Consider the following 19,223-nt stretch of genomic DNA (forward strand, 5'->3'; position numbering starts at 1 on the left):
TTTTTTTTTTTTTTTTTTTTTTTTGGCTTTCCATTTGCTTGGTAAATGTTTCTCCATCACTTATTTGGACCTGTGTGCGTCTCTGCAGGTAAGATGGGTCTCCTGAATACAGCACACTGGTGGGTTCTAACTATCCAATTTGCCAGTCTGTGTCTTTTAATTGGGGCATTTAGCCAATTTACATTTAAGGTTAATATTGTTATGTGTGAATCTGATCCTGTCATTATGATGCTAGCTGGTTATTTTGCCCATTAGTTGATGCTGTTTCTTCATAGTGTCAACCATCTTTACAACTGGTATGTTTTTGCAATGGCTTGTACTGGTTTTTCCTTTCCATATTTAGTGCTTCCTTCAGGAGCTCTTTTAAGGCAGGCCTGGTGGTGACAAAATCAGCATTTGCTTGTCTGGAAAGGATTTTATTTCTCCTTCGCTTATGAAGCTTAATTTGGCTGGATATGAAATTCTGGGTTGAAAATTCTTTCCTTTAAGAATGACGAATATTGGTCCCCACTCTCTTCTGGCTTACAGGGTTTCTGCAGAGAGATCTGCTGTTAGTCTGATGGGCTTTCTCTATTTAAAATTTTTAAATAACAATTCTGGACATTCATCAAAAGATATGCTTATCTTCGTGTACCTACTAAACACCTACTAAAATGGCAGCTACAAATAATGAACCCCCTTCCAAACAGAGTGAAGAACCACTAAATTAGAGAAACATCTTTACTGACCTCCAGTAATTTCTAATTCATAATGAAATATACAGACTAGTCACTAAACTCTTAAAAGCACTGATGCTATAAGAAATGTAGAGAGCATCCACAAGCACTAAAAATGCAAGACACTTAAAGATTGGAAACGTGTACACACATAAACACAGTATTTTAACTTGCTTTTTATTACTGATAAGCACAAAACAAATTCCAAATGCTGAAATAACCTATAATCTACCTAGATCAAAATCAAATATTTTATGTGATCAATAAAGAAAATGTAAAATCAAAGAAATTTAGAGTTTAACTGTACCTCAATTGTAAATCCAGTTCAATCTTATTAGTACAGTGTTAAATGCTTTACCTAAAGTCACACAGGTAGTAAGAAGCAAATTTAGCCCAAGCTATAATTATCTTCACAAGAGTCAAAATGAATTCAAAAGATAGATTAACACAACCCCCCTCAAGCCAATATCCCTTTGTTGAAGTTAAACTTTATTAGTTTGGGGTGGTTTTTTGGGGTTTTATTTTTTGTTTTTGTTTCTGTTTATTTATCATCTGTTTAAGAATTTTTCAGATTTTACAAAGGTAACGGTTTATATATCACATAGGAGCATTCCAGAAGCCAACACTATGCTGGAAAAATAATGTTAATATTGATTATTTAACCTAAGTGATCTCCACCTAGGCTGAGACCTAAAGGATGAGTTTAATATTAAACAGACTGGAGATGGGGCAGTTCAGGCACATGAAAAGCCAGAAAGTATCTTCTCAGAAATGAATAAAAGACCAAAGCAGCTGCAGTGAAATGAATGGGGAAATGACTTGCAGTAATGGAATCTGGAGAGTGAAGCAAGGACCAGATCATGTTGGGACTTACAGAATCAAACAGAAATCTTCAACACAGCCTTTATAGCATGCTCTATATGTATGTCATGCAAAAACAAATACGTGTCAAAATCTTAATGTTCAGGATTATCTTACACACTGAAATCAAACAGTATGCTATGGTATATTTACCTTATTCTAAAAAACAAGTCTTTAAAATATCACGATAACACCCTTTGATCAATATCCATCATCCTGCCAGGTTAATAAGGCCATTTCATTCTATCATGCCATAACACAGTCATCAAAAGGGTGGACATGGAATATATGAGTAAAGATACATAAAAGAATACATTTTGGTTTTGTTTATTTACTTACAAAAAATAAATGACATGAGACTAATAGATTAAAATAGAGTCTACTTAAAAGTGCTTGTATTCTTTTTTCTCCTACATGACCAAAAATATTGTATACTAAATTTAAAAGATAAAAATTCCTTTTACACTATACAAAATATTTTATAACACTTCATTACCTCATAATATTCCATTAAAAGGAACATAGCTTTGCAGTTTGCCTTGAGAGAAAATAAATACAGACCAAGAGATGTGTTACCATGCAAGACTGATTTTTGTTAAAGTTGAAAGTTCTTAGTATAAACAAACTAACTTGAAAAAAACTATTAATAAAACATACAATCTAAAATGCGAATATCGATTTTCTACATAACTGGCATTTCTACAAAAAAAAAAGTTTAAGCTTGAAAACACTCTTAGAAAGTATATGCCATCAAAAGCATAGAATATGCTTAAAGGGGCCAGGCACCGTGGCTTCACGTCTATAATCCCAGCACTTTGGGAGGCGGAAGTGGGCAGGTCACCTGAGGTCAGGAGTTTGAGACCAGCCTGGCCAACATGGTGAAACTCGTCTCTACTAAAAATACAAAAATTAGCCGGGCGTGGTGGTGAGCACCTATAATCCCAGCTACTCAGGAGACTGAGGCAGAATTGCTTGAACCCGGGAGGCAGAGGTTACAGTGAACTGAGATCACACCACTGCACTCCGGCCTGGGTGACAGAGTGAGACTCCGTCAAAATACAGACAGACAGACAGACACAAAAGAAAGAAAAGAAAGAAAGAGCTAACAAGTTTTAAAATTATTTTTTAAAGCCCAAATTTGAATGAAATCCCATTGTAGTAACGCATGTTATAACAGCTGTTCATAAAGATTAGTCAACTGTACTGGTGACAGACTAATGTGTTCACAGTTTGGTGAACTGTCTGGAGGGGAGATATAGTAAAATTACTGAGATGATTTAATGGTTACTGAATTTTTGCTAAAATTTCTCTAAGATCTTAGCTTCTTAATTTATACTGCTAAGCAGCAGCCAAAATCCATTGCAAATACTGTAAAAGCTTAACAATTTCAAGATTTTTAAGTCCTAGCACATGTCCCATTTATTTCATGAAATAATTTTCCAAATGCCATTTTCCACCCACCTCAAATTCCAACAATATTAAGCAATGCCTTGAAAATAGTAAGGTTGTGTTATTTTACTGAATATCATGTCCAACAGCTGTATCTAAAATTGGAAACTGATGTCAAAACACATTTTTAAAAAACTAAATTTAATAGAAATAATCTTTTAGAATAAATTGCTTAAGAAATGCTGCCCCCACAAAAAAAAAAAAAAAAAAAACAGAAAACAAAACAAAACAAAAACACTTCACTTGTTCACAAGTTTTAAATATGCGTAAGTTTACTAGTCTCAACTGACCCTTACTGTGTCCCAGGGGTGTACAGATCAGTTCCTGGCACTATTGACCAATTCCACATAATTACTGTCAGATCTTTTCATTTCAGAATTAAACCCCAAAAAAGCATTAGAAAGAAAAAATACGAAGAAGACACTGATGCATCATACTTACTTCAGATTATAAATCTTTTAAGATTCTGTCTCAGTCTAAGGTCCAGACTTAACCTGTTTTTTTGTACTACCATTTGCCAATGTACCAAATAGAATTCCAAACTACAATAATGATTCACAGAGAAAAAAAGAAACTATTTGCTTTTTACTACTTAATCCTTATCTAAACCCTCTTTCCTACCATATTCATTCTATTCATTATACTTTATATGAGACAAATCCCTAACCCCCTTTTAAACTACTATTTTTTAAAAAACTATAGCCTGAATAGGTACATATGATTTACGTATACGTAAGAACGGTGACATTTGAATGTCTGCAATAAGAAAAGTAGGATTTTTACATTTCTAAGACAGACATCAGCATAATGTACTAAAGAACTTTTAACTACTATAGCTGTCTAAAAATGGAATAAGCTGATTTTCAAAGAAATAATACACTGTAAAAAGCTTTACAACTGAAAATATTTAACAGATATTACTTGAATAATCCTGTCTTCTTTAATCTTTAAAACAATCCTGTTAGGTAAGTATTAACAACCCCACTTTACTGATTAAAAAAACTTAGAATCTGAAACATTAAGTGACTTGCTCAATACCATCCAACAACTTTGTGGTAATACAGAATGTGAACTGGATGCTCTATCAATACTGTCCCCTCCACCCTTCCTCCCACTCTCCACGCCCATCTCATGGCAAAATCTCTGAAACTTTCCCTGGTACCATTCCTATCAATATACAATGAGATGTCCCTCCCTGAGTCATCTGAGTCATGTGACTGTGTGTGTGTGTGTGTGTATGTGTGTGTGTGTATATATATATATATATATATATATACCTTTTGTATAGGGCTTATTACATTACCTGGATTGTATAATAATTAGTTATTTGTGTACCTACTTCCTACATAGTAAGCTACTTGTTTCCCAGGGCCGTCTTCCCATCCTTTGAATCCAAATGCCTTGTAACAGATTGTAAAATGAACAAACTCAGTTCTTTTGGTTATAAATTCAAAGAGCTCTCAAGAATGTCACAGACAACTTCCTATCACCGTATACTAACCTCACCTTACACTAATAATTTTCAGTCATGTTACAATCATTGACTAAAGTTCATCAAATGTATTAGAAAAATGCAGGATTTAAATTATAAGGCCATAATTTAATTTATAGGTAATGAGTGAAAGCTGAAGAAAGAAAAAAATAGCATTCTGTGAAGAGTCAGCAGCAATGACAGAAAAATAGGAAGTAAGCCAGGGACCACAAACCAAAAAAACAGAATAAAAACCAGTTTGACAATCCCCTGGGAAGCTGGACACCCATGTCCAGAAGACCTATACAAACAAGCTTTCTATTTCCCAACACGTGTGAAGAATATGTGCTAACCTATGCAATGGAAATATAAAGAATAGTTCAAAGACTGGACAAAAGTATATAAAGGACAAAATTCATAATGGTCAAAAGATACGGATACGTCCAGAAACTAGACCAGGATGTCAAATGACTTTGCTATACTGATTCTGAAGTGATGCTTTCTTAAGGGCGATTGTCTGTTTCTACGGTCTTTCTAAAATAAAAGTACCCACCCCCTTTTTGGACTTGAGGTACCCAGAATTGTTTATTTTTGTTTGATTATCTTGAAGGGCAATCAAAAGTGTCAATGGACTCTCAGATGAAAAGCCACAAAAAGTTCAAAAACTTACAAAATTTATTGGATTAAAAACTGCTCTACTAAGAACCATCTCTAATGTGTTCTGAAGAAATCTAGGAAATCTAGGAAGACAGTTACTAAAGAAACAGCCAGTGAAGGAGAAGTAGGTGGTTCCTTAAGCTGTTGTTTGAAAAGAAATTCCTGAAACAAAGTCTGGAACATCCTTTTGCACACTATTGCCTCACAAGATCCTTGGCTACCCTTAACACCACATATTTCCCCTTAAAGGAAGGTTTTGGTTTTTGTTTTGTTTTAATTTGATTCCATGTGTGTAAAAATTTGGGGGTAGGAAGAAAGGCTTGAAAGAGAGCATCCAACTCACAATCCCCTTTCAGAAGAGCTTAATTAAACCCACTCGTTAAAGTTCAAACGAAAACAACAACAACAACAAAAATAAATTTCTCAAGAGTTTGAAAGCCCCAGAATGTTGCAGCTGAAAAGGATCTAATCCAATAGCTTCACTTTATAAAGAAGGAAGTGAGTCCAATAGCAAAAATCTATCAACTTTTCTAAAGTACTGTTAGCTAAATAACCTTTTGTTTACTTCAAAAACTACATTTTCACCATTGAACTTCAAAAATATGTTGTTCCCTATATAAATGACTTTTAAAGGCAAAAACAACATTCACTGAAAGTTTTCTACAAAAAATTATATCAAAGTAATAATGGACAAAAATCAGTATAACTAAAGTATGGTTGATATTCAAAATCACCATTATTTTAAGGTGATCCATACCCCAAATGAGCTTCAAAACAGCTGATCAAATGCATCAGACAGTTGAAGTTACCTTTACTTTATTCAATATCTAACATTTATTGAATGCTTACAATTTACCAGATACTACGTGAAGTACTTTGCATGTATTATATCATTTACAAGAACAGAAAAGCAAGCTTAAAAGCCATAGCTTAATGATAGTCATATACTATAAAAATAAAGTAAATCCTATTAAAACCATGATTCAGAAAATTTAAGGCAAATGAAGTTCCACAAATAGTAACATTCCCAGCTTGTCCCCCTAAACAACAAAGAGCTTTCTCCATTTCCCACAAACAAGACCATCTTCACTACTTTCAGGTTATAAAGTCAGAGATTCTGTCTGAACTTCAAGAAATCCAGACAGCATCTCTCTCTCTCTCTCTCTCTCTCACACACACACACTCCCCTTCTGTAAATTCAATAGGTTAAATACAAATACTGATAGAAAATTTATCAACAATAACCTGTCATCTTGCCAATTACTTCAACTTCATTTTTGAATACTCCAAGATTCCTATTTACACAATATAAAAATCAACACAGTTCCTCTCCTCCATTTTTTTTCCATAGGATTACAGTATACCTGGCACTAAAATACACACAGTGAAATAAAAATGTGAAGACGAGAAAAGGGTATCAGAGTAGAAGATAAAGGTACTACTAGCATTATCTTGTTGCTTGATGTTTATAAACATTTTTTAGAAGATAATAATTCTATGGGTAAACTGTTGTAAACTAGTGAAACTATCCAACAATAGGAAGAAAGCCATACTCTCATGCCATTTCATATGGGGAAATTTATATCACAAATCTTTACAGCCTTACATACATACGGTATGTGTGTAAACATCTTATAGACAATATCTTTCACCTCTCCTTTCAAGGCATAATAGCAACTTCAATTTTTTACTGTTTTTTCAAATCAGAAGAGGTGAGTTTAATGGATTAAATTCATAAGTATTTTTCAGTTCTTAAGCACCTTATCGAAAGAAATTTTTACATGCTTATTTTGAAGCATGCTTATGATACTGGAAGTTTTGTTAAGAATACTTTGATGAAGTCAGTTCAAAGACTTTTTTTTCTCTAAAGTTGTTAATTTTTGGACAATATAAGAAAAATCTAGTTTGTCACCAGCTGTCCAAAAATTCGACAAGTAGCTCCCTCTCCTGGAGGAAAAAAGTGAGTTCCTCTTCAAGCTGTTAAAACACTTGTACTCTTAAAAATATATTTTTTTAATACATGAAGCAATAAACAGCCAAATCTGTTTTTCTATAAGCATCAATTAATATCCCAGTATTGCTGTAAACAGCTATAAACAGTTTCATAGAAACCTGTATAAATACTAAAAATGTAGTTTCCTAGCTAACAAAGGTAATGAACATCATGGTTTGACTTACTATACAGCAACCTTTGTACTTGATCACAGAAATGTTGAGATACCTTTCATTTTGGTAATTTTATACAATCACCAATCCTCAAGTATATTGTTCAGACTTGTAAATTCACTAGCTTTTACCAAAGATCAAGTGATTCTACAAAGAAAGCAGCAGCTCTCTGAAAACTCTTATTTAAAAAATATCTTCTTCCTCTACTTGCTTGTTAATCAGTTTTTAAAAAAATAACATGCCTATATGACTGGCTGGTACTAAAGACCCCAAAATTATATTACACAGTACGTAATTAGCTATAATTATAATATATATATTAGTATTAGTACTATTCCTGGGAACTGGGTTGTGTAAATTAAAAATGTAACTTACAAATCTCACACTCTAAAACGTGGAGACATGTTTCATCACATACTAAAAACAAATTCTTATCCTATGGCCCATGTGTTTACCCACTCGGAGCAATTGTGTCATTATGTGTCATATATAAGAAAATAATTGTGCTTTTTCAAAAAAGGCTGTTTCATCACTAAAGATGAGAACAGATAAAGGGTAAGTTTGAGGGAAAAGTTAAACAGAAAACAAGATACAAGCACACTTGACTATCTCAACTACAAAGTAAACTGAGAATGCCATGAGAAGTTCAAACGTAAAAAAATATAAAACCTTCCTGCACAAAGCACAAATTTACCTTAGTGTAAATCAGATGCCAAAGTTTCTCAAGTTCAATGCTATGACTACACTTATAAAGAACTGGCTACATAATGTTCTTAAAATATCAATTCTACTATTAGTTGTTACTAATACATCACTATTCAAAATTACCTAATAAAAAAATCTTTCGGTAGGGACGCCAGCATTTTAAGTACAGTAAATGTATATTACTAAGACAGCTCCTTGCTAAATTTCTGGGTCTCAGAGAATTTGCCCGGGTACCTACTTCAGCAAACTGCTAACACGATCTCCAAGAACCAACCTTGCTAATATAAACAAGGCTTTTTTTCTTTTAAAGATAGCTTAATGAGAAACTTCAGTTCAAGTGTATGTACATCATAAATATAGGCTAAACCTTTAGAGACTGACTAGTTCGGGAACTACTGAATAAAGAAAATTTCTTCAAGGAAAGTTTAACCAGTTTTATGCATCCATTCAGTTAGGAGATACAGCAGTATTTAAAACACACTCTGACTTTAAAATTAACCCAATACACATAGCCTCTGATGTCCTAAAACTTACTGAGACCCACACTAAAGTTTCATCTGAGGCAAAATATTTGTGTTACATTATTTGGCTGAACTAATCAAAACGAAGCTGGTTTCTTTTAGCTAAAATGGACAGTGTAGAGCTTGAGAAAAGAAAATAATATAAAGAAATCTGCACTTTCCTATTCATGCATTTTAGAAAAAACAAACAAAAAAACCCTGTACCTCCAGCCCTCAGTGACATTCTTAGCAACCCAGAAAGAATGTGAAGTATACCAAAATTACTTGTGAACTTTAAGTCATTTTTTTCTCTTGTCATGGAAAGGAGCACGGTAACTTTTCCTGCAGACAGAAGGAGAAACCACAACCCCACAGTTGTAATCACTGCTCAAGGACACCGCACTGAAGCTGGGTGGGAATGTGCAGAAACAAGTAAATACTCCGAAAGTAAACAGTGTTTTTGTTTTTTGTTCTCTTTTTGATGTCACCAGTAAAGATTCCATCCTATTCCCCTAAAAGGCACATTACTTTTCAAAACAGTCAGACGAGAGCAAATAACGCAATTGGCGAAAGGCAAGAATCTCCTTCCCTGATACTCGCCGTGGCCTAATATTTCATCTCCCTTCAACTAGATTACCAGATGAACAGGGCAGGTCACAGGATCAGGATGAAAATGTCTGTCTGGCCTTAAGCCCTCCCAGCCCCAAGTCCAACGCTGCCTTACTTTTCCTGTTCCTGATTCTAATCCCACCCAAAGCTCGGCTCACAGATTAAACCCACCCCGACCACTGTCCCGTTCTCCGACTTCAACCTCCCCAGCTTGTCCTCGAATTAGCTGTCCAAATGACTGCCAGATAAATGAGCGAAAACAAAGACTCCGAGACCGAAGTTAGGCCAGCCACCAGTGCCAGAAAAGGAAGAGCGAACGCGGTTGAAAACACTTCAGAAGAACTAAGAAAGGTCCAAGGGCTCGTGAACAGCCTGCGCCGCGGACCTGCAAGCCCCGGCAGATAAAAGCAGAAAGGCAGGGTAGAGAGCGGAAGGAAACTCGCGGTAGAGACATTTTGGGCAGCGTTAAGAGACGCACTCCCTCTGGCGTTGAAAGATCCGCAGTCAAATCCCAAATGCGCCCGAATCTAGGTGACAAGAGCAGACTCTCCATCAGCCGGGTCGCCCTCGGCCTCCCTGCACAGCCCCGGGGCTCCCCCGGAGCCGCCCCTTCCCACGCCTGCAGCCTGGCCCAGCCGGGCCGAGTCCGAACTGGCGGCAAGCGCGGGCGGAGCCACTTCTCCCGACTCCGGTTCCCACGCGCGGCCCCTACCAGGACGCCCCCCGCCCTGGCTCCGCGCCTACCTGTAGCACCAGCGGCTCGGGGTTGAAGGCCAGGGTCAGCAGCAGCTGCATGCGCTCGGAGTCCTTGAGGTTGCGGAGCAGGAAGCTGCCCGAGTCCTTGGTCTCCGCGTAGCGGCGCACCAGGCGGTCGAGAAGGCGCTGCGAGGGGCAGTGCACCAGGTCCGACCAGCCCTCCACCGCCTCGGGCGTGAGCAGACGCACGTCGCCGTTGAGGCGCGCGAACTCGGTCCGGGGCATGGCCTGCAGCAGGTCGCAGCGGGGCCGGCCGGTTGCCCGCTTGCAGATGCTCTGGTCGAGCTGCGCCAGCTCGCGCTGCGAGCCGAGGCGCTTGAGCACCACTCGGCGGCGGCCGCCCTCGCGGGGCTCGCCGTACTGCGCGAAGTACACGTTCTTCACGTTGAGGAAGTCCAGCAGGCGCAAGCGGCCCCACGCCTCGAATACCACCTGCCCGTTGAGGAAGCGGCGGCACCAGCTGGTGCCGAAGCACGCCGGGCACTTATTGAGCTGCAGGAAGCGCCGGTCGGCCAGCTCGTTGCGCTGCCAAGAGGCGAGCAGCGACGGCGAGTGCAGCACCATCAGCACCAACAGGCTGCCCAGCGCCGCCAGCTTCAGCGAGCGGGACAGGCGGCCCAGCTTCGGGGGCACCAGGCGCCACATACCGCCCGCCCGCCCGCAACGGGAGGGCGAGGGCACCCCCGGGGCGCCCCCGCCGCGCCAAGACCCGGAGAGCTACCGGCAGGAACCCGCTCCAGAGAAGGAGCTAGCGCGCGGGCTGGTGCGGAGGGCGGAGTAGGTGTGTGAAAGAGGAAGACCGGGAGCGGGAAGGCGCGGGCCTGAGCGGGCTGCGACTTCCCCCAGTCACTAGTCTCCACAACTCTCGAGCTCCCTCCTCCTAGCTCCCCGCCCTCCGACTCCGGCGGCGCCTGCTCCACGCCAGCCAAGTTATAGAGGAGCGGGAGGGGGAGGGAGTGCGGGGGCCCGACGGCCGCGCGCCCGTGCCCGCGCGCACGCGTACTGCCGGCTTGGCACGAGAGCCGCGGCGGCAGCAGCCAGCCACGACGAGTGGGGTCTGCGAGGAAAGGAGGGACTCACGGAAGGGGAAGAGCAGCTAGGATGTCTCACACCCACAAGCAGCAACGCACGTCTCAGAGCCGCACACCCTTACTTGTGCGCGCTGGCTCTCCTGAGACCAAGAAGGGGGCGGGGGCGGGGCCAGAGGGGCGGAGCGAGCGCGTCGCGCGCCGCCCGGAAAGCGTAAGCGCGAGCTCGCGGGAGCGGCTGTGGGGGTGGTTCAGAGAGGGGGAAGCTCGGGCTCTGGAGCTGGTGGCATGAACTCGCGGCTTCTGGTTTCAGAAAGACTCTTGATTACAGTCATCTTTTATGATTATTGTGGTTTACTGGTGCGTTCCTTTTACCCTTGTGGAAACGGCCCTTTAAGGGAGAAGGGAATAAGAAGAAATGAACTGAGAAAGTCTATTGCAAATCCTTCCCTCCGGACGATGCGCGAGGCGGAGGCAGAGCTGGCGCGATTGCCTCCCCTCGCCTTATATGGGTTGAGTGCGCGCCTGGGGCGGGGCCGGGGAGTGCCCAACGCGGGCTCGTGTTCCCCTCAGCTCTGGCTCCTCGCGGTAGGGGGTGGGGCCTGTGAGGAAGACGGTGAGAAAGGCTCGAGTAGTGGCGGGTTTGTTGGAGCTTCATCTTTGGGGTTGTATCTGTAAAATCATTTAAAATTTTCTTGAGTGGGCACAAAAAAAACTTCTCAAGCCACCGTGTTAAAGGGAAAATAGGATGAAGGGGAACCGACGCGGCCTGGTGTCGCCAGGACGTCTGCCCCAAGCGCCGCGAAGAAGCCGCGAAGAGTTTGTCAGGCCTGCCTCTGCTCCCCGCCGGTTGCCCCAGCCCGGCCCCGGAGCCCTGCGGTTCCTCTCCGCGAGGCTGATTTCCCGGCGCCGCCCCTGAAGGGTCTCTGAGGAGCGGGCCGCGAAGCGTTGCCCTGGCGGTAGCCATGGGGACCCGGAGCTGCTTGGTGCTCCGCACGGTCACATTGACTCAGTCACCCCAGACTGCCAAAGTAAGGCGCAGATGCCGCACGAAGGCACTGTGTTTAGGGATGAGTTTCAGGGGACCCGGACTGTTTAGCAGTAGCGCTAGTAGATACATTGTTATGCTTTTCACTTTTAGTGCTAGAGTAGTTAAAATGAGAAGTGATTTTTAGTCTGAGGGACAGGTGGTTCCTGACACGTTATTAAACATCTGAGTCTTAACTGAGTTAATTTTAGGGATTGAACAGTGCTTTTAGAAGACCATGGTAACTGGCATGTGTAGATCAACTCTTTACAGCGGGTTAATAAGAAACATCTATACCAGGTTATCAAAAGTAACAATACTTTCAGTATTGTTTTATTGTAACAGGTATTTGTTACAAATTTTTATAAGAACTCAGATTTTGAAAAAAAAATCTTTGAGAAATTTAATAAATTCAAAATAGACGTGATTTTGTAACGATTTGCATTGAATACGGACAGACAAATTGAAATAATATTCAAAGCTTTCTAGAAATTGACTTTGTGTGCTTAAGTTTGGCTACTTCTACCTAGTGCCTTATGCCACCTTTGGTGGGAATTTTATTTAACTTGCTTTCAAATATCCCCAAACTCCATATAATATAGAGTTAAAAGCTCAAGTGAGATTTTCGTAGGAAAAGGAGTTTGGTGTGATGGTTCTGGAGACCTGTGCTGTATGTAGTTCAGCTGTGAGGCGGCTGCTGCTGCTGCTGCTGAATTGTAAACAAAGCAAGTTATTACTTAACTACCAATTTCTTCTTTCTGACATCTTTTCTATATGCCTCATAAATTTGTTCGATTAACAGTAGACAATCTATGTAGAATTGGTTTAAAACAATAAAAGTACTACACAAGTTGCCATTAAACTATTAAGCTGAGAGAACCGGGGCATAGTGAGACTATTTAGGTAACTAGTAACAGAATTAAGGAGGTACCTGTACTGCTTTTTTGTATCGAATAGGTCTTTGGAGTTCAACTGTTCTCAGCCTCCAGATGCTTGGAACTGTATACGCATCATTTGAAACATGGAAATAAAACACGGTTACTAGTCTACACAATTTGAATTTTGAAAAATGTTTGCTCTGCGTCTAAGTAGTTTACATTTGTTTAAAAGCTCTGATCTTTTCAGTTAAATTTTCTAGACGTTTATCAAGAAAGTTTTCAAGAACTTAATACATTCATCAAAAGGAAAAAAGTCTTAGAACTGTAGAAGATAAACATATAGTGTTCTAAAGTGCCATATTAGGGTTTGCAAAAGATCTCTTAATCGGGGCCAGGCGTAGTGGCTCACCCCGGTAATCCCAGCAGTTTGGGAGGCCGAGGCAGGCGGATCACGAGGTCAGGAGATCAAGACCATCCTGGCCAACATGGTGAAACCCTGTCTCTACTAAAAATACAAAAATTAGCCGGGCATAGCGGCGCATGCCTGTAGTCCCAGCTACTCGGGAGGCTGAGGCAGGAGAATTGCTTGAACCCAGGAAGCGGAGGCTGTAGTGAGCCGAGATGGCGCCACTGCACTCCAGCCTTGGCGACAGAGCGAAACTCCGTTTCCAAAAACAAAAACAAAAACAAAAAAAAACCCTTAAGTGAGGGTTAATGTGCATTACTCACCTTTCCTGTAAACTACAGGATTCTTTCAACCAGTGGATCATTTAAAGTTCTTGACCATTATTTTAAGTAATGGCAAATAATGTAATTTCCAGTGCATTGTAAAATGTCATTTTACAGTAACTATCACTGTTTTAAATGTCATCAGATGGAATTAAATACCATAGTAATTTGATACTAACATCCATTTTGATAGTCAAGGTTTTACATTGTATTACTCTTCTATTCTCTACTGCAGTGGTTCTCAGCAAGGGACTGTTGCCTCCCAGGGGCCAGTTGGCAATGTCTGGAGACATTTTTGATTTCATAAACTAGGGACTGGGGTACTACTGTTGTCTAGTGGGAACATGCCAAGGATGCTGCAAAATATCCTACATTGCAAAAGACAACCCCCAACGACAAGAAATTAACCCACTCAACATCTCTATAGTGTGCTGTTGAGAAACCCTGACTAATAAGAATTCTACATAGTACGATTTTAGGCATAAGCCTTATTGGTTATCCTTTCCCGCAGCAAAAAATATGTGTATACCGTTGTCCCTTGAACAACACAGGTTTGAACTGTACTTATACACAGATTTTTTTCAACCGAATGAGGATCAAAAATACAGTATTTGCTGTATATGAAACCCAAGGACAGCTGACTTTTACTGTAAGCAGGTTCTGCAGGACTAGCTGCAGAACTTGTGTATGAGAGGATTTTGGTATACTGGGGGTCCTGGAACCAATCCCAGGTATATACCAACAGACAGCTGTATTTCAATTTTGTGCATATCCTGTGATCATAATCTTCTAAATGTTAACATAGGAATTTTTTGTATCATTACAACTATTATTAGTGTTCAGCTGGTCAAAATAACATAAATATCCCAATTTGAATAAATAAATATAAAAAGTAACATTTTATTAAAACGTATTTCTTAATTAGCTTGGGCATTTTTTTTAATTAGGTTTCCATGAACAAATATTATTTATTGCTAGAATCAGACAAAGTCTAACATCAGTTTTCTCTCTTCTTCGCTTTTAGAGATGTAAGGGCCAAAACATCTTCATTTATGTTGAGAAATAAAAAGAATGTTTATATAGCAATTTCATTCATTTCTTTTTATTCCTTTTGACTAGAATCATTTACCAATAGTGATCTATCATCAGAATATTCTTAGTGACATACCAATTAGATTTTCCAAGTTAGTTGGATTTAGAAGCAAAGCATTGGAAGCCCATCCTGGAAAATGATTTTTTTACTTGGGTATTAGAATTATTTTCTCATATTGACTATATTTAGTGCTCTGGCAGTCATGTCCTGGGACAGTGCACTATAGTAAGATTCAGGATGGATAAGAGGTATTCGTTTTGTAAAGTCCAAAAAGACAATTTCCTGTGTACTAAAGAACCCAGAACAGTGTCTGGTTTAAGTGGTTTGTTCCAGTAGAAGGTGGATGAACAATTGAAGGAATAAACACTTTCAGATTAAGTATTATTGTAATAATCCAAACTAGAAATGATGGGTATTAGCTCGTAAAAAAAAAAAAAAAAAAAAAAAAAAAAAAAAAACTAGCACATTCTGGATATATTGTGAACATAGAGCTAACAAAGTTTACTCAAGATTTTAATGTGAGAGAAAGGCAAGCATCAGGTATCATGGCATGGTTTTTGCCTTAAACTATTCTAAGAATTACCATTTGTCTAAGCCCTTTGGGGCTGCTGGAACAAAAATATCTTAGACTAGTGGCTTATAAACAACAGAAATTTCTTTCTCACAGTTTTGGGGGCAAGTCCATGATCAAGGTGCTTGCACATTTTGTGTTGGGTGTTTTCCTCATTCATAAATGTTTCTGCTGTGTCTTCGCATGGCAGAAGGGACAAGGGAATCACTCTGGGGTCTCTTTTATAAGAATACAAGTCACCTCCCAAAGGACCCACCTCCAGATACCATCACATTGAGGATTAGGCCTCAACATTACGAATTATGGCACAAAGGGGTGGGGGTGCAATGGACACAACCATTCAGATCCTAGCACCACCATGTATTGAGATAGGGGAGACCGGGAGGAAAAGGATGAGGAAGATGCAAGTACAGTTCACGTGTCCATATTCTTCAGTGTCCATTTATGTTTCAATTACCTGATTTATGTGTGTTAGGAGATGTACCTTAAGGACTAGTTTTGTTAAAGGGCTTTTTTTTTTTAAGCTGTTTAGCATTTTAACCGAATTTTTAAAACATCTTATTGTATTTTAAATCCATAACTCTCTACATAGGTATTTTCTAGGACAGATTCTGTATCAAACAGCTTCATGGGTTGTAAAAATAGAATTGTCAAACATACACACTAAAATCATGATTTTGCTTAAAATAATTGAATCGTATAATTTTCTGACCTTGTCAGAATAATGCAAATTAGCCCAAATGCAACTGTAACATTGTAATTCATGATTTATATTAATTCAAAATATTATGCAGTGTTATAGAGTTTTCCACATTGGCTAGGTTAATAGAGAGGCACATTTTCCTTTTGCTCAGTACATTTTTAAAACTTGTTTTTTTCCAGTTTGTTTCAGCACAGGACACAATATTTACAAATATTTAAAAAATTAACACATCACTGAGAGGGGACTTACATACCCACTTGTTAAGATCTTTTGAAAAGTTAAGTCATGTATGTAGGTATAAATTAACATTACAATAGTCTATTTTAAAGATTGGCATACATTCTAAAACTATGGTTTATTTAGTTCCAACCATGTACAAGATTCTGGGTGTGTGGGTTCTCAGAGTCCAGTGGAGGAGGCAGATATATGCATACCAACGTTCATTACATGTTTGTGACAAATAGTGAAATAAAATAAATATTAAAAGAGCACAAACAAAAAATTCGTGTAGCTATAGATGTTATATTTGCACTTATATGACTCCCCTCAGGAGAATAGGCTGTGTACACTAGGAGAATTTTGCTGCTTCTTTGTCAACTGTTTTGCTCTCAAGCCTCACATCCTAAGTCTCCTACCTTTCCTTATTCTGACTTGTGCAAATGGTGTTCCTGCCACCTCTGTGGATGATGGAGGCTACACAGCTCTTCTTTCTGGGCAAGCATGCCAGAGATCTTGGAGAACAGCAGCTGCCTGTTCGGAGCAAAAGCATTCTTCTGGATAACAAAAGTTCTGCCTTGTTTCTGACTCAGTTTTCTTTACCAGGCTCCTTTTGTGGAAGCCACTTGTATAGGTAAAAGACCTGCTATAGTCTTCAATCTAATGGCCATGCCAGTTTTAAAGGTCAGCCACAGCTGGGAGAGAGAGGCCAGGTAAGTGTTACACTTGGGTATCAAATATAATGTGCATTTAATGTTCAAAATGATATAGTCCAGAAATGTCCATTTTGTTTTCATCTTACAAAAGGACTTCTAAAACTCTATAAGCAAATAATTAAGATATCTAATTTTGGGGAACTAACTATAGAGATGTCTTATTATCCAGTGTAGTTTAATCAAAGAGTATGGCCAGCAGAATTATGGGTTCACCCAAGACAGTCTCCATCTTTGAACTATAATTGATACACTGGTCTATCTGATTTGACACATCATCTCCTTCTCCTCTGTCCTTTGCAGCTTCATGCCTTTCTGTAGATTGATATCCAGGAAATTTTTTTTTTATATTTGGGAAATGGTAAAGCTCTAATTATTTTTTGAAAAATCAGGAATTAAAATTTAAATTACATCAAATGAAATAGAAATATGACATACTGTTTTGTTATAATTAGGTTTCCTTGAAGATTTGCCTGCTACTTAGAAAATAAAACTTGAATAGTTATAAATAAGTGAAATATATTTTGTGCTGATTTAATCATAAGATAACCAAACCATAAGAACTTGTCGGCAAACCGAAAGTAACAATTTAACGGATTAAACTGGGATGTCATAATATATTTAATTATTCTAAGATAAAGTGACCCCTAATTGCAGTCATCAGTATGCAGGTTAAATAAATACAGTTATTGGAGTTCTAAAAGGAACGTTAAACTCTATAAAAATCATTACATCATTCGATAGTTAACGTGTATGTCTATCCATTTTTTTGGAATGTATCGTCCTACCAAAATGACTACCAATGAATTGCATTTTTACATTGTTTTTCCACATAACATTGGGAATAGATTGCAAAGGACATTTCAGGGAAAATTCTAAGACAATAATTATTTTAAAAATTACTTTCCTCCAGTCATGGTGCCTGATGCCTATAATCTCAGCTCTTTGGGAGGCCAAGGCAGGCAGATCACTTGAGCGCAGGAGTTTAAGACCAGCCTGGGCAACGTGATGAAAACCTGTCTCAACAAAACACACACACACACACACACACACACACACACACACACACACACACACACACACACACACACACTAGCCAGGCATGATGGCATGCATCAGTAGTCCCAGCAATTTGGGAGGTTGAGGTGGGAGGGTCACTTGAGCTCAGGAGGTCAAGGCTGCAAGTGAGCCATGTTCCTACCACCATACTCTAGGTGACAGAGCAAGACCCTACCTCAAAGAAAAAATTACTTTCAGATTCCACAGATCCTTCTAAGTCATATATTAAAAGAGAAATATTTTTCAAATAAAACATTAGCCTATGTTTTTTATAATTTTTCTATTTGTTATTGGCATATAGAAATAAAATTGCTTTTTTAATATTGTCTTTGCAATTAGGAAAATTGCTAATAGTCATCACCATTAACTACTGCAGTGGTTTCTTTTGGGTTTTCCATACAAATGTTATATAAATTATAATAGCATCACTTTTAAACCTTTCAAATACCTAGGAATAAATTGAAGGAAGGATGTACAACATCTCTACACTGATAACTGCAAGTCAATGTTGAGCGAAATTAAATATCTAAATAAATGAAAGTATATACTGTGTTCAAGGATTACTGGATTTAATACTGTAAAGATATCAGGTGTAAAAATGTTAATTTATAATTCAATATAACCCTCATCAAAATTCCAGCAGATTAAAATACATATATTGACAAGCTGGCTGGGCACAATGGCTCATGCCTGTAATCCCAGCACTTTGGGAGGCGGAGATGGGCAGATCACTTGAGCTCAGGAGTTCAAGACCAGCTTGGGCAACATAGGGAGACACAGTCTCTAGAAAAAAAAAAAAAAATAGAAAGGGGTGGTGGCACCTGCCTGTAGTCCCAGCTACTCAGGAGGCTGATGTGGAACGATTGCTTGAGGCTGGGAGGCAGAGATTGCAGTGAGCCAGAATTGCACCAGGCACTCCAGCCTGGGTGACAAAGCATGACTTGGTCTAAAAAAAAAAAAAAAAAAAAAAAAAAAGACAAGCTTAAAATTCACATAGATAAACAAAAGGCCACAAATAGCCAAGCCAATTTTGAAGGAGAGCAAAGCTGGAGGATTTAATGGATTTGAAGTACCATTATAAAGAATTAGTAATTGAGACATATTTGTTCAAAACAGTAAGATGAACTAATGGAACAGAATAGAAAATAATATAAAAACATACAGATCAGCTGACTTATGGCAAAATTGACATCAATGCAGTGAGAAAAGGTGGTCTTTTCAATGAACGATGCAAGGTGAAGTGAATGTCACATAGGGAAAAAATGTATCTTGACTGGTAATTCACATACCACACTGTGCACAAAGAGTGATTCTAG

The 19,223-nt window shown here is 39.1% G+C and overlaps 1 protein-coding gene across 1 annotated transcript in view; it reads right to left on the reverse strand.

Moving 5' to 3' along the window:
• DIPK2A (divergent protein kinase domain 2A) overlaps positions 1-11,047 on the reverse strand; it is a 24,192-nt gene extending 13,145 nt beyond the window's left edge. The window contains exon 1 of the mRNA XM_032144042.2: positions 9,879-11,047. Coding sequence (XP_031999933.1) covers positions 9,879-10,535 — 657 coding nt within the window. The 5' untranslated portion in view covers positions 10,536-11,047. The remainder of the gene's footprint in view (positions 1-9,878) is intronic.
• Between the last annotated feature and the right edge of the window lie 8,176 nt (positions 11,048-19,223).

Source organism: Hylobates moloch, unplaced genomic scaffold (genome assembly GCF_009828535.3).
Source record: "Hylobates moloch isolate HMO894 unplaced genomic scaffold, HMol_V3 SCAFFOLD_22, whole genome shotgun sequence".
NCBI lineage: Eukaryota > Metazoa > Chordata > Mammalia > Primates > Hylobatidae > Hylobates > Hylobates moloch.